This window comes from Poecilia reticulata, linkage group LG13 (assembly GCF_000633615.1).
Source record: "Poecilia reticulata strain Guanapo linkage group LG13, Guppy_female_1.0+MT, whole genome shotgun sequence".
NCBI classification, from domain to species: Eukaryota; Metazoa; Chordata; class Actinopteri; order Cyprinodontiformes; family Poeciliidae; genus Poecilia; species Poecilia reticulata.
Genome location: NC_024343.1, coordinates 11,430,538 through 11,442,628, shown reverse-complemented (window position 1 = coordinate 11,442,628; position 12,091 = coordinate 11,430,538). Strand labels below are relative to the sequence as shown.

At 40.3% G+C, this 12,091-nt stretch overlaps 4 protein-coding genes across 16 annotated transcripts in view; 2 read left to right on the top strand and 2 right to left on the bottom strand.

The window, feature by feature from the left end:
* Window positions 1–665, bottom strand: part of daw1 (dynein assembly factor with WDR repeat domains 1) — a 7,983-nt gene extending 7,318 nt beyond the window's left edge. The window contains exons 1-3 of one of the 2 annotated variants that reach the window (XR_535183.2): window positions 545–665; window positions 250–322; window positions 8–152 (exon numbers count right to left, since the gene is read on the bottom strand). Coding sequence is in view for 1 of the 2 variants with exons in the window: in XM_008425396.2 (XP_008423618.1) it covers window positions 8–152; window positions 250–322; window positions 545–584 (258 nt within the window). In the remaining variant the exon portion in view is untranslated. The remainder of the gene's footprint in view (window positions 1–7; window positions 153–249; window positions 323–544) is intronic. The other variant, XM_008425396.2, reaches the window with a different exon arrangement.
* Window positions 666–1,226: 561 nt separating this feature from the next.
* Window positions 1,227–5,861, top strand: slc19a3b (solute carrier family 19 member 3b). Its single transcript, XM_008425393.2, has 8 exons — window positions 1,227–1,625; window positions 1,741–1,920; window positions 2,350–2,515; window positions 2,694–3,003; window positions 3,710–3,861; window positions 4,504–4,696; window positions 5,329–5,470; window positions 5,687–5,861. The coding sequence occupies exons 1-8, from the start codon at window positions 1,476–1,478 to the stop codon at window positions 5,837–5,839; spliced, it is 1,446 nt and encodes a 481-aa protein (XP_008423615.1). The 5' UTR covers window positions 1,227–1,475; the 3' UTR covers window positions 5,840–5,861.
* Window positions 5,862–6,176: 315 nt separating this feature from the next.
* slc19a3a (solute carrier family 19 member 3a) lies at window positions 6,177–10,061 on the top strand. 2 transcript variants are annotated; one of them, XM_008425392.1, is made up of 7 exons: window positions 6,177–6,323; window positions 7,322–7,557; window positions 7,664–8,183; window positions 9,100–9,178; window positions 9,305–9,497; window positions 9,599–9,740; window positions 9,822–10,061. In XM_008425392.1, exons 1-7 carry the CDS (start codon window positions 6,177–6,179, stop codon window positions 9,969–9,971), a joined length of 1,467 nt encoding a protein of 488 aa, XP_008423614.1. In that variant the 3' UTR covers window positions 9,972–10,061. The 2 variants fall into 2 exon arrangements, with proteins under 2 accessions (XP_008423614.1, XP_008423613.1); XM_008425391.1 differs by having other exon boundaries at window positions 9,100–9,223.
* A 620-nt stretch (window positions 10,062–10,681) lies between these two features.
* Window positions 10,682–12,091, bottom strand: part of agfg1a (ArfGAP with FG repeats 1a) — a 25,549-nt gene continuing 24,139 nt past the window's right edge. For all 11 annotated transcript variants that reach the window (XM_008425380.2, XM_008425382.2, XM_017308365.1 and 8 more), the window contains one exon: window positions 10,682–11,490. In XM_008425380.2, coding sequence (XP_008423602.1) covers window positions 11,431–11,490 — 60 coding nt within the window. In that variant the 3' untranslated portion in view covers window positions 10,682–11,430. The remainder of the gene's footprint in view (window positions 11,491–12,091) is intronic.

Genomic DNA, 12,091 nt, shown 5'->3' with positions numbered 1-12,091 from the left:
AGCTGACCTTGCAGAAACAGAACCTGTGGTGGTCCTGCTGACTCTGTTTCTGTTGGAGTCGGAGAACCAACTCTTTGACCTGTTCGGCCCGGGACTCTGTGATCAGAGGCTCTGATTGTCTGATTTCTGACACCAGCTCATCTGTGTTTGTTCTGTGAAGACCGAACGCAAAGCATGGAAAATCAGTAAGTTACTAAAAATTAAAAAAAAGTCCATCCATCCTAGTGTTGAAGGACCAAACTCACGCACTCAGGTGTCAAATCCAGAAGATCGATGGATTTGGTCCTCAAATATCCTCCTCGCTCATATTCCAGGATTATACCTGTCGAAAGAATCAAATAAATAACTGCTGGTGGTGTCACATTAAAGAACCTGCGAGTTTTTCGCTTTGAGTTTACCGAACACAATTACCTAACTTTGTCAGCTCCATATAACTGGATAAATGCTAGTTTGAAGTTGGAAACAATTTTACACAGTACCGTCATGTTCTTTATAAGAATGTCTAAACCCACATTAAATAGAGAAGAAAAAATAATATTGTTACCGGGTGGATAATATCTGAGAAGAAACCGCTTGAGTCTCATCTTCTGCCGCAGACCACAACAAACTGTCGCTATGGTGACGACAGCGCGTGCCCCGCCTCACACATGCGTAAAACGTGTAAATTGGGTGGATTAAGATGGGAGAAGACAAAAGACAAAGAAAAGAAACACGTTTAGGAGAAAATAGTTCTTATTATTGTCGATGCATGAAATAGGATAGAACTTTTCATGTTTTTGTAATTGCCTTTAGAAATTATTTTCTACTTTATTAATGGTTATTAAACTGTACTTTAGATCTATAAAAAATATTTCTGGTGTTATGAGTGAGCTTCATGTGTTTCACGCATCTTCTTTAGAAAAGGATCTGCACTAATTGTAACTACAGACAGCCTTACGGCAGTGTTTGTGTCACTTTGCAAAGAACAATGGGACAAATATAAATTTCAGTGTGTGCAAAGTTGATAGTCTTACCCTAAAATAGTTTCAAGCAGAAATGTAAATGATTTTTATTTCTAAGAAATCTTGTACAACCACGTATCATTTTTCATTTACTGCATGATGATTTGTCATGTAAAATTCCATCTAAAATATTTTGCCGTTCATCTGGTGATTTGCAACACACATTAGATGTATTTTATAAGTATGAATACGTTTAGAAGGTAATTTCCTCATTAGTAAAGTTTTCTACTTGTTACTTTCAACTTGCCAAGTCTTCTATTCCACAAACAGGTCAAAGTCTGCATACACCGGAGTACTGATTACAGTGTGTTGCTCATAAAGATTGTGTGCTTGTATTCCAGCTTCTTGTGACTACTGATAGCTTTAACAGAAATCCGCCTGAGAGATACTGAGAAGCCAACGTGAACTGATACCTCATCTTGGAAACATATTATTTCAAAGTCAAGCAGCACAAAATTCTGCTGAGGCCACACTATGGGGTACTGGGCAAAACTGAAGTCTTCTGGATGGGCTTACCCCACCACCGTGCTGTCAATCTATGGCTTTCTTGCTAATTGCCGCGTAGCAGAGCCCTTCCTTACACCTTACCTAATTGGACCAAACAAGAACATTTCTGAAGAGGTGGTACGTATTTCGCACACGTTTTATTAGAGACATTTTTATTTATTTATTTATTTACAATTTACTCAGCAATTTTGTTTGACTCAGCATTTCTGTTCTTGCTGCTTTTTGCCCACAGGTGACCAACTATCTGTTTCCTGTTTGGACATACTCATACCTGGCCTTTCTTTTTCCAGTTTTCCTCCTGACTGACTTTCTGAAGTACAAACCTGTCATTATGGTACAGGGACTCTTTCTTGTCAGTAATTATCTCTTGCTATCCTTTGCCCCTGGCCTGCCTGCAATGACCTTCCTTCAGGTCAGTAAAATACCCGTCCTGTAACAGCTGTAATGCAGAGTTCAAACACAAACGTTTCCTCATTGCTTCCTTGTCTCTGTCAAAGAAAAGCATTTCCGTAGTACAATGCTGTCACTACCATGTTTCACGGTGGGTAAATAGAAATCTATGACCAAACAAATATGGATGTCCTACTCATCTCATAAAATAAAATTCCCTAAAGTCATGTATCATTATCTTTCCACCAGTCTGTCACATAAAAGTCTGCTGTTGTGATGTGACAGTGATGAAAAGTTCAAGGGATGCAAATACTTTTGTAACGCTGTGTTTTGTCCTGTAACTACAGTAAGCATTATCAGGAATACCATCTACAAGTTTAAAACATTTGCTAGTGAACAATGCCTCAAAATGAGAAGCAGCTTCTGGAAGACTGGTTTGTCTCATTTACAGGTCAACTTTGGAATAGTGACTTCCACGGAGGTCGCCTACTTCTCTTATATTTACAGCGTGATTCCACTGAAAAGCTATCAAAAAGCTACAAGTTACCTGCGCAGCGCCATGCTGACGGGATATACATTTGGTGCCAGCCTTGGCCAAATGCTTGTCTCCCTTGGAGGTAATTATTTTTAAAAGATGCTGTTGTTGATTTTTCATCAATACTCTAAAGGAACGAGCAGTATGATATACTTTTCTTCTTTATGCATAACAAAAACTGACAAAAAAAAAAGGAGCTGGTGTGTAAACTGTGATTCCAACGTTGTGCAAACTCTGATTATTATCTATTTCATTCACAGGAGTGGATTACTTCTACTTAAATGCCATAACTCTGGGGATTGTTTGCGCAGCTTTTCTAGTCTCTTTCTGGTTGCCCATGCCCAAAAGGACCATGTTCTTCAAAACGGAAGCGGCTGTGGGCTCCCAGTCGCAGAAAAAAGGGTCACTCAGAAACAACAGACAGAGAGATTCAGAGGCGGACAAGGATGGAGAATCCTTGGAGGACAAAGAGATGGAGCATGCTGGCGGTGCTGGCTGTTGCAGCAGAGAAAGTGTGATCACTGCAGGTCCCTTACTTTGGAAAAGCTTTAAGGAATCATACTCTTCTAGGTGTGTTTCTCATACAGTGCCTTGCAAAAGTGTTTGAACTTCTTGAAAGTTTTTATATTGTCACAAACATCAGTGTATTCCATTTGGATTTATGTAACAGATCAACATGAAGTAGTAGCATAAGGAAAATTATAAATGGTTTCAATTTTTTTTAATTTTTATAATGGAGTGCATATTCTTTGTAGAATCGTCTTTTGCTTCAGTAACAGCTTCCAGTATTTTTGGGCAGTATTTCTACCAGCTTTGAAAACAAGAAACAAACATTTCTGAGTCTTTTTAGCTCAAGCCACACAGATTGGATGAAAAGAGTCTGTAAAAATAAGTTTTCAAGTTTTGCAACAGATTCTCAACTGAATTTATGTTCAGATGTTCACTGAGGAGAAATACACTTTGATCCAAACCCCTTCCACTGTAACTATATCTGTATGCTCAATTTTCAGTTGAACAGCAAACTTCCTTCACAGTTTTTTTTTTTTTTCTGGGAAAAAGTTAAAAATCAGGTATTCGTTTCCCATTCCTTCCAGTTCACAGCTATATGCACATTTGTGTTGGTCTGTGACATGAAATTTTAAATAAAATACGTTGACGTCTGAGGTAACTTTACTCAACATTAAGAAGCTAAAGAGACAGGAATGCTTTTGCAAAGCACTGTGTATTTTATCGATACCCCTCATCATAATATGCTGTCTCATTTTTCACCATGCAGGCATTTAGTGTACTGGTCCTTGTGGTGGGCATTGGCCACGGCCGGCTACATGCAGATCTTTAACTACATCCAGCTTAAGTGGGACCATATAGAACCATCTGCCACGTCATCTGTCTATAACGGAGCTGTGGAAGCTGTGTCTTCTGTTGTTGGTGAGTTATTATTTGTACCTCAACCTTTTGAAAATTGTTTAAATATCACTGAAGCAAAATCATTATAAGGTAAATCATAGAAATACCTTCTAGGCTTTAGATTTATAGAAAAAAAAATCTGCAAGTTTTTCTACTTTGCAAATTTATGGATGGAAAGGGAGAACAAAGCATCACATCCAGGAAGTAACATTTAACAGCACTGCTTAAAGCTGCCACGCCTGATAACACCGAGACATGTAAAAATCGCAATCAACAACAAAAAAAAAAAAGACAAGCGCACTGGGGCTGGTTATATGTGGTGACTGATTAAACGGAAAATGCGTATTGATTTTGAAAGAGAACAGCAGCACTGGGTTTCTTTTGGCTCACGCTCAGCCTGGCTCAGCGTGAGGGGAAGTAGAGTAATTGCTTCAATTAAAGAGAGAGACAAAAGTTAATGGATTCTCTGATTATTGCTGGTGGTAGATTCTAAGTGCATCCTGCAAGAGGTTTATCAAGCCGGGCTAAGGAGACCAGCTTAAGGATGCACACGATTTGTTACTGTCAGCGCTTGAGGAAAGAGACGATGGCCTCGGGGTAAATTAATTAATCGAAATGGGTAGGATGTGCATGGAACAACCAGTTATCTGCTTCATATTTCAGGTGCCGCTGCAGCGTTCTCGGTGAGCTTCATCAATGTGACCTGGGCCACGTGGGGAGAGCTGACCCTGGGGCTCTTCTCGGCCGTGTGCTCAGGTGCTGTGTATCTGATGGCGTTCACCAGCAGTATCTGGGCGTGCTATGCCGCATATGTCTTATTCAAATCCTGCTACATGTTTCTCATTACCATCACAATGTAAGCTCAACATATAACTCTTCTTTTTTTTTTTTGTTCACTCAAAGTTTACTTATGGTGAACTTTTCATCTGTTTGATACATTTGACCCAAATGTAAAAATCAAAAGGGAAACGGTGTATTCAGATGTGAAAGCTTGGATTCTTATGAGGGAGATAAATTCTCGGTTTAAACATCAAACTTTGGCTTGATACATAAATCTTACTTCTGTGGTGTTGTGTATTTGTTATGCTGAAGTTGGAGCCAAAACGATTTTCATAAAATTTGAAATAAAATACTGTGACGATACAGAAAAATCTTATGGAGAAATACTACAAGCTTATGAAAAGTGTCAACAGGTCCTCAGAGGGAACAAGTGTTTATCAGTCTGCTGGACATAGAGTCACAATATAAATATGATCAATTATCTAGAGTTGCATTGTTTTTAAAGTTCACCATATTGGCACATAATAACTTTGGTTAATGCTGATGTGTGGGTTGCTGAACTCAAGTCTACAATAGAAGTGCACTGATACTCTTTTTCATGAAGATGGAATGTAATTTATTCAAGTCATTTCAAGTAACTCTGATCATGAATATCTCTAACAGTCTAATATTAAAGAAGGGTTTCCTCTCCTGATTGTGTTTCTGTAGATTCCAGATAGCATCCAACCTCTCCATGGAGTGTTACGCTTTGACGTTTGGGATCAACACGTTCATAGCCCTCTTACTGCAGACTATTGTCACGGTCATTGTTGTGGATGAAACCGCACTGGGACTGGACATTGTCACCCAGGTATGCTGTTTTCACTCATTGTTTTATTGCTTTCTTTTTTTTTTAAATGGCAGCAGGTTGGGACTGAACTCTAACTGAAAACACGAGGATATGTTTGTGACCAAGGAGAGACACCTGGTGGTAATGATTGGCCATTACAAGAGGATTTGTTTAATATTGTTGGCTAATTTGGAAAGTTAAATGTTTCTGGCCACTGACAAATGTTTCTTTCTGCAGTTTATCATATATGGCAGCTACTACGCTGCCATCTCAGCTCTCTTTCTGATCCGAGGGACCTACACCGCCTGCGTACATCAGCGATCTGTGGATCAGACAGAAACGAGAGGAAAAGAACCAGGTGGAGAGGTGATCTCTTCTGAACGTTTCTGATCACAATCAATAAAACTCTTGTGCCTGAAAAAATGCTGACTGGCCTCGTGTGTGTGTGTGTGTGTTTTTTTTTTTTCCCCCAACATTTACCTTGTATCTCCAGCTGTAAAACAGATATATTCTGATAAGAATTAAGCCCACGGATTTGTCCAGAAAGCATGACTTGCAATCACCGACACCTTGCTGCTCTTTGACCTGGCTGTTGATTGGCAAAACCAGCACTAAATCTGACTAACTTTAGATGACTAAACCTGACAGGCACGCATGACCAAAGTAGCTGCAGCCACTAAGTACACACACACACACACACACACATACCAAAGGAAAGCAGGCAAACATGGAGAGTGTGAAAAGACTGAGCTCAGACTGGAGATATCCCACCACGTTGCTGTGCGTCTATGGATTCTTTAGCACGGTGAAGCCGCTGGAACCTTTCCTCATACCGTTCCTGACAGGACCAGACAAGAATCTGACCACTGAACAGGTACAAAACTACAGCTGAACAACTGAAGGGCATCAAACAACAACTGATTTGAAAGATTTACTCGATTTCATGCAAAAAACCCAGCTATTATAGTGTGTTGTGAAGTGTTTTTTTTTTCTGTTCTGATCAGATGTTATTAATTACTGAATCAGTGGGAAGATGGAAACATCCTATAGTCACACCTGTGATTCACTCCAATAAAGTGATACATGTTCACCTGCTTATTTATAGAATAAATAAGATCGGTAAATCTTTTTATTACTTGCTTCCGAGTCAGAGGCTCACACAGTGTAGATTATTATAGCCTTAAACCATTTAGAAAGTCCAAATGATGGTGTAATAATTTTGTTAGATTCACAACATCTGAGTTCAATGGAGGATCATTTGTAGATGTTTTTTAAGTTTTCAGAGGAACGACTTCTTCTTTGTGTGACATCATGAAAACATGTAAAGAAATCGGCAGATATCAAGTAGAAAAATGTACAAGGCTGGTTTATCCTTGGGTATAATTTTTATATGCCTGGAGGTGTCATGCTCATCTCTCTAAACAAGTGTATGCAAGAATAAACAGCATGGAAACATCCAGCTGAAAGGCCTAGGGATGAGCAGGACTCTGCCAAAATGTCGGCTGACGAAGGTAAATTTGACAACCAAAAAAAAAGTCTCCACCTGAATTTAACTGAACAAACAGGTTATGAGCTTTCCATTGGATAGTTACTCCATGGACAACGGTTTTCCAGCTGATGCATTATGTAGCTTCCAATTTCTTAAATAACCATGTGAGAAGACACATCCTGTGGTCACGAGAAAAATTATGAATCTGTTGAATAACAAACAAAACATCTTTTATTCATTGCAGAAATGAATAAAATTGTGTAGAGAAGTGTCTAACGGATTATTAAAACCTCTGACGACAGTAGGAAAACAAGAAGTGTGGTCGGAAAATAGAACTTGGAACTGTTTTTGTATGTTTTTCTGGTTTTATCTCTCCGCGTCAGGTCAACAACCAGATTTTTCCCGTGTGGACATACTCCTACCTGTCCGTGCTGGTGCCGGTCTTCCTGCTCACGGACTGGCTGCGCTACAAACCTGTGGTGGTCTTCCAGTGTGTGATGCTCTTCATCACCACGGCTCTGCTGAGGTGGACGGAGAGCGTGCTGGCCATGCAGGCCATGCAGTTCTGCTACGGGGTGGTGACAGCCAGCGACGTGGCCTATTTCTCCTTTATCTACAGGTCATGCCTTGCAACTAAAAGTACAATCAGAGTCGCACGTTTGGACCGTGTGGAGTCAGAGTGGACCTGACAGTTCTCCTAAATGATCCTGTTTTGTTTATTGCAGCGTTGTAGATCTAAAAAGATACCGTAAGGCCACGTCTTACAGCCGCAGCGTCCAGCTCCTGGGATACACCGTGGGCTCGGTGCTGGGTCAGCTGCTCGTCAGCTTCGACCTCATGTCCTACAACAACATCCTCGTGTTCACTTTGGTGCTCACAGCCGTCGCACTCGTCGCCTCCTGCTTGCTGCCCATGCCACAGAGAAGCATGTTCTTCCACAGAAAACATTCTGGACAGAGAGCGGCAGAGGAAGGCGCAAAGAGGCAAAGGGGTGGCTCTGAGGATGAAGAACGCCACTCAGAAACATCAAATACATCCCTGGGAGACAAAGGAGATACGAAGGAGCAGCGGGTTGAGGAGGACGAGGATTCGGAGGAGATAAAAGGGGCGGCGTCCTGCAGCCAGGTCGCTCTGCAGCTATGGAGAGATTTCCGCCAGTGTTATTCCTCCAGACAGCTGTTGTACTGGTCAGTGTGGTGGGCGATGGCCACATGTGGCTATAACCAGACTGTCAACTATGTACAGGTCAGTCTCAACGTCAACAAAAATGTCAATAGTCAATCAAAAGCTTGCATTATGAGAGCTCCTGTTTAACACTCTAACAACAATAAAAAAAAACTTAAAAAGTATGAACAGTATGAAAAGAGATTGACATGTAGCACAAAGGTTCAGTGTCCCAGTAATAAAGACATTACGGTGAAAGATTTGCATACGATCTGCACATTAAAAGGAAAAACCTTATAAAGATGTTGCTGGAGGCTGGTAAGAGAATGGAGTGGTAAGGTGCAATTTCTCCAAAAGCTACTAAAAAAAATAAAAAGATTTGATTTTGCTAACAGACAGATACAAATACTTTAAATTTTGGAGAGATATCATAAGGATGATGAAACTTAAGTTGGAGTATTTAGCTAAAAGGGGGGAAGCCTGCAAGCCTCAGAACGCCATCAAAACTTTGAAGTACAAATAATGGTGGCAGGATGAGTTTATGGGGGTGTTTTGATGCAGGAGGGATTGGTGCACCTAAAAAATAGATTGAATAAAGGGGAAAGAGCATGATGTGAAAATACTGAAGCAGTACCTCAAGATATTTGCCAGGAAGTTAAAGCTTGAACAAATGGGTCTCCCAAATGGACAAAGATGAACATTCCTGCAAACCATTGCAAGAAACAAGCGGGATACAAAAAACATTTGACTTAAATCCTGCAGTTAAAAAGGCATTTCTGCTCGGGAGCGAACTGCTGTAGCGGTAAATGTGACAATTGCTTCTGGATTTTCTTGTAATCTGTGTGTGTGTGTGTGTGTGTGTGTGTGTGTGTGTGTGTGTGTGTGTGTGTGTGTGTGTGTGTGTGTGTGTGTGTGTGNGTGTGTGTGTGTGTGTGTGTGTGTGTGTGTGTGTGTGTGTGTGTGTGTGTGGGTGTGTGTGTGTGTGTGTGCGACCCAGGTGCTGTGGGAGCACGTGCAGCCCTCTCAGAACTTCAGCATTTACAACGGAGGTGTGGAGGCAGCGTCAAACTTGTTAAGTAAGCAGAAAACAGACAGAAGTGAAACTGTCGAAAAAAAGGAAGGTTGGGAGATAAAGACGTGCCATCTTATTACCAAGCGACAGTATTTTGTAGTCGGGTAAACGCTGAGCTGGTGTTTTCCAGGTGCAGCAACTGCCTATGGCATAGGCTTCACAGAGGTGAGGTGGGAGCAGTGGGGGGAGCTGGCCCTGGGTGGCTTCTCGGGACTGGGAGCTGCTGCATTATTTCTCATGACTTTCGCCGGAAACATCTGGGTCTGCTACGCCACCTACACCATCTTCAAGTGCCTGTACATGCTCCTGATAACAATAGCCATGTAAGACTCACCATTTTGTTCCAAGGCTAATTTTTTTTTCTACTGTACAAATGTTGCATTAGTAAACAGAAAAAAAAAAACAAAAAACGTATTCCTGCAAGGTATCAAATCGCAGCCGACCTGTCGATGGAAAGGTACGCTCTGGTGTTTGGGGCCAACAACTTTGGAGCTCTGCTTCTGCAGACAATCATCACTTCCGTGGTGGTTGACAGCGGAGCGCTGGGCCTTCCCATCGTTCCTCAGGTAAACAATCTGATCGCGAGATACAAACGCTAAGATTTCGGCTGTACTGACGCCCCCTGGCGGTTGTGCTTTCTTTTGCAGTTCATCATTTATGCCAGCTACTTCTCAGTCATCTCTGTGGTTTTTCTGATTCGGGGAATATTTAGCGTCTGTAAAGCGCAGAGGATAAAAAAGGAACAGTCGTCTTTAAATGGAAGACAATCTGAAATCTGCGAGGAACACAAGTTCTGATATTGTAAATCGAGACTTGATTTTATTTATCTATTTTTTTTTGTAACCCTGTGGTACCAAATCATGGAATTAAACGCCCTTTTTCTTGTGTTTTTTTGTGCTAAAATAAAACACATGTAATACATTTTTCGTGCAATGTAGGAGCAGCTCAACTAGAAAACATTTACAAAAAGTAAATTTCAGTAATTCAATTTAAAAAGGGACATTTAGACTAACAGACCATGGCAAAATATCAGTCAGAAAAAAAAGCACTGTACTGTTGCTCATTACATTTTAAGATAAAAGTTAAACTTTCAATTTGTTTAAAAGTCAAGATCTTAGGATCTGAATGAAGAATAAAGTTCAATCCAGGTGGGTTTTCTCCAATCCAGTTGGAATTCTCCAGTCATTAAATGGGGAGCCATGTAACCTGCCGGTGTTGATCTATGTTGTATTTTGAAGTTTATTTTATACTTCTATCGTGTTCGAAGTTTACAGTCAATGCAGTAGTTTGCCAAGACATTTTAAGAGCACTTCACGGTTCTCTCTGCCGATAAGTCTTCATGGAGTTGCCGATTTCATTTTCAGCAGAGCTTAGCACCTGCCCACGCGAACAAAAGCAAGAGTTTCCCTTTTTGAATTGAATTACTCATATGAATGTACTTTCCGATTACATTCTAGCTCATTGAGAAGCACCTATACATTTCTTAATGAAAGCTTCAGTCATTTCATCTTATTTAAAATTCATTTTAATATATATTCTGTATATATTTACACATTAACTTAAAATTCTTTAATATCCCATGAAAGTGGTTTTTCAGTCCATCAGTCATTCTGCTTTTCCCCCCCGTGGGTCTGAGGTTCACTGTCATTCAAAAATTGTTGGGGCCGGGGTCTCTGTCAGCAGGGAGGGAGACGGCAGAACGGCCAGTTCGCCGTTCGGATGCAGCATTCACTTGTTTTCAGTTTTCAGTCACTGAAGTTTTTCCTTAGTATGAACAATTTACCCAAAAAAAGAATCAGCACAAACAGTTTAGTTCTTTACAAATACAGAAACTGGCAGTACCCAAGCGACAGCCCTGTCTCGACAAATCTTATGTTATACAAATACTGATATGCACAAAGAGCTAACGTCCTAGAGGAGAAAAGAACATATGTACAGAAATGCAGCATGATGAATGATATACTGTATGCAATAACTTAATTTTCAGCCAGTTTGATTATATACGTTGTGGCTCAGGCCAGTTCACAGGTTCAGCAGAGGACAGAGGGTCAACCTCTCCCCCCTCTCTTTCTTTTTCTAGTCACGGACACCGTCAGTGCCTCCGTCTTGCACATTGTTTAATTTGTGACAAACTGCGATAGAAAATACAGATTCTTACAAACATGTTTTTTTTAAAGCTACTGGTGAAACAAAACAGTGCAATAGGTGCAAGCGCGCCGGTTGTCGACCCTGTTGTGCAGCAGACGAGATGGATCGCTATAAGAAGGGGTTGGTTGACGAGCCTCCTGCGGGGTACTGAGCGGGCGGAGCGCCGCCCTGGGAAGAAAAGAGACGCAGAGAAAACACACGGGAGTCAAAAAGTAGCATGGAAATCACTACGGCCACATTCGGCAAATTAGAAGACGGGTTCTGATGAAGCCTGGTTGTCCGATTAAAAGCACCTTTTCAAAATAACATATAAACATATATTAAACATATTTTTCATTAAGCTGACATTTCTGTGTTTCATTGGTCTGATGTAATAATCTAATTGTAAGTGTAATTTTTTTATTTTTTTTTATCACTTAAAAGCAAAAAATAAAGGTTTCAAAATATAAGTCTGGGTGTGAATAATATATACAATGCGTTTTACTGAGTGGATAAAACGCATTGTTTTATCCACTCAGTATAGTTAATGACAAATTAACTTTTCCATATTCTAATGTATTTATATGCATTTGCATACATTTATTAGATATACTGCATCTTTTATTGTATATTTGCTTTAGTGATGTCTTGGGCTGCAGACGTAATTTAGCCTATAGGCTATGTTAGAGATTTTTTGGTATTATCATTTTGTTGTTACTTTAGTTCATATTCAGTCTAATGTTAGAGCAGATTAAAATGTTCTCTTCTTTAGTGTGTGTATTAACTGACC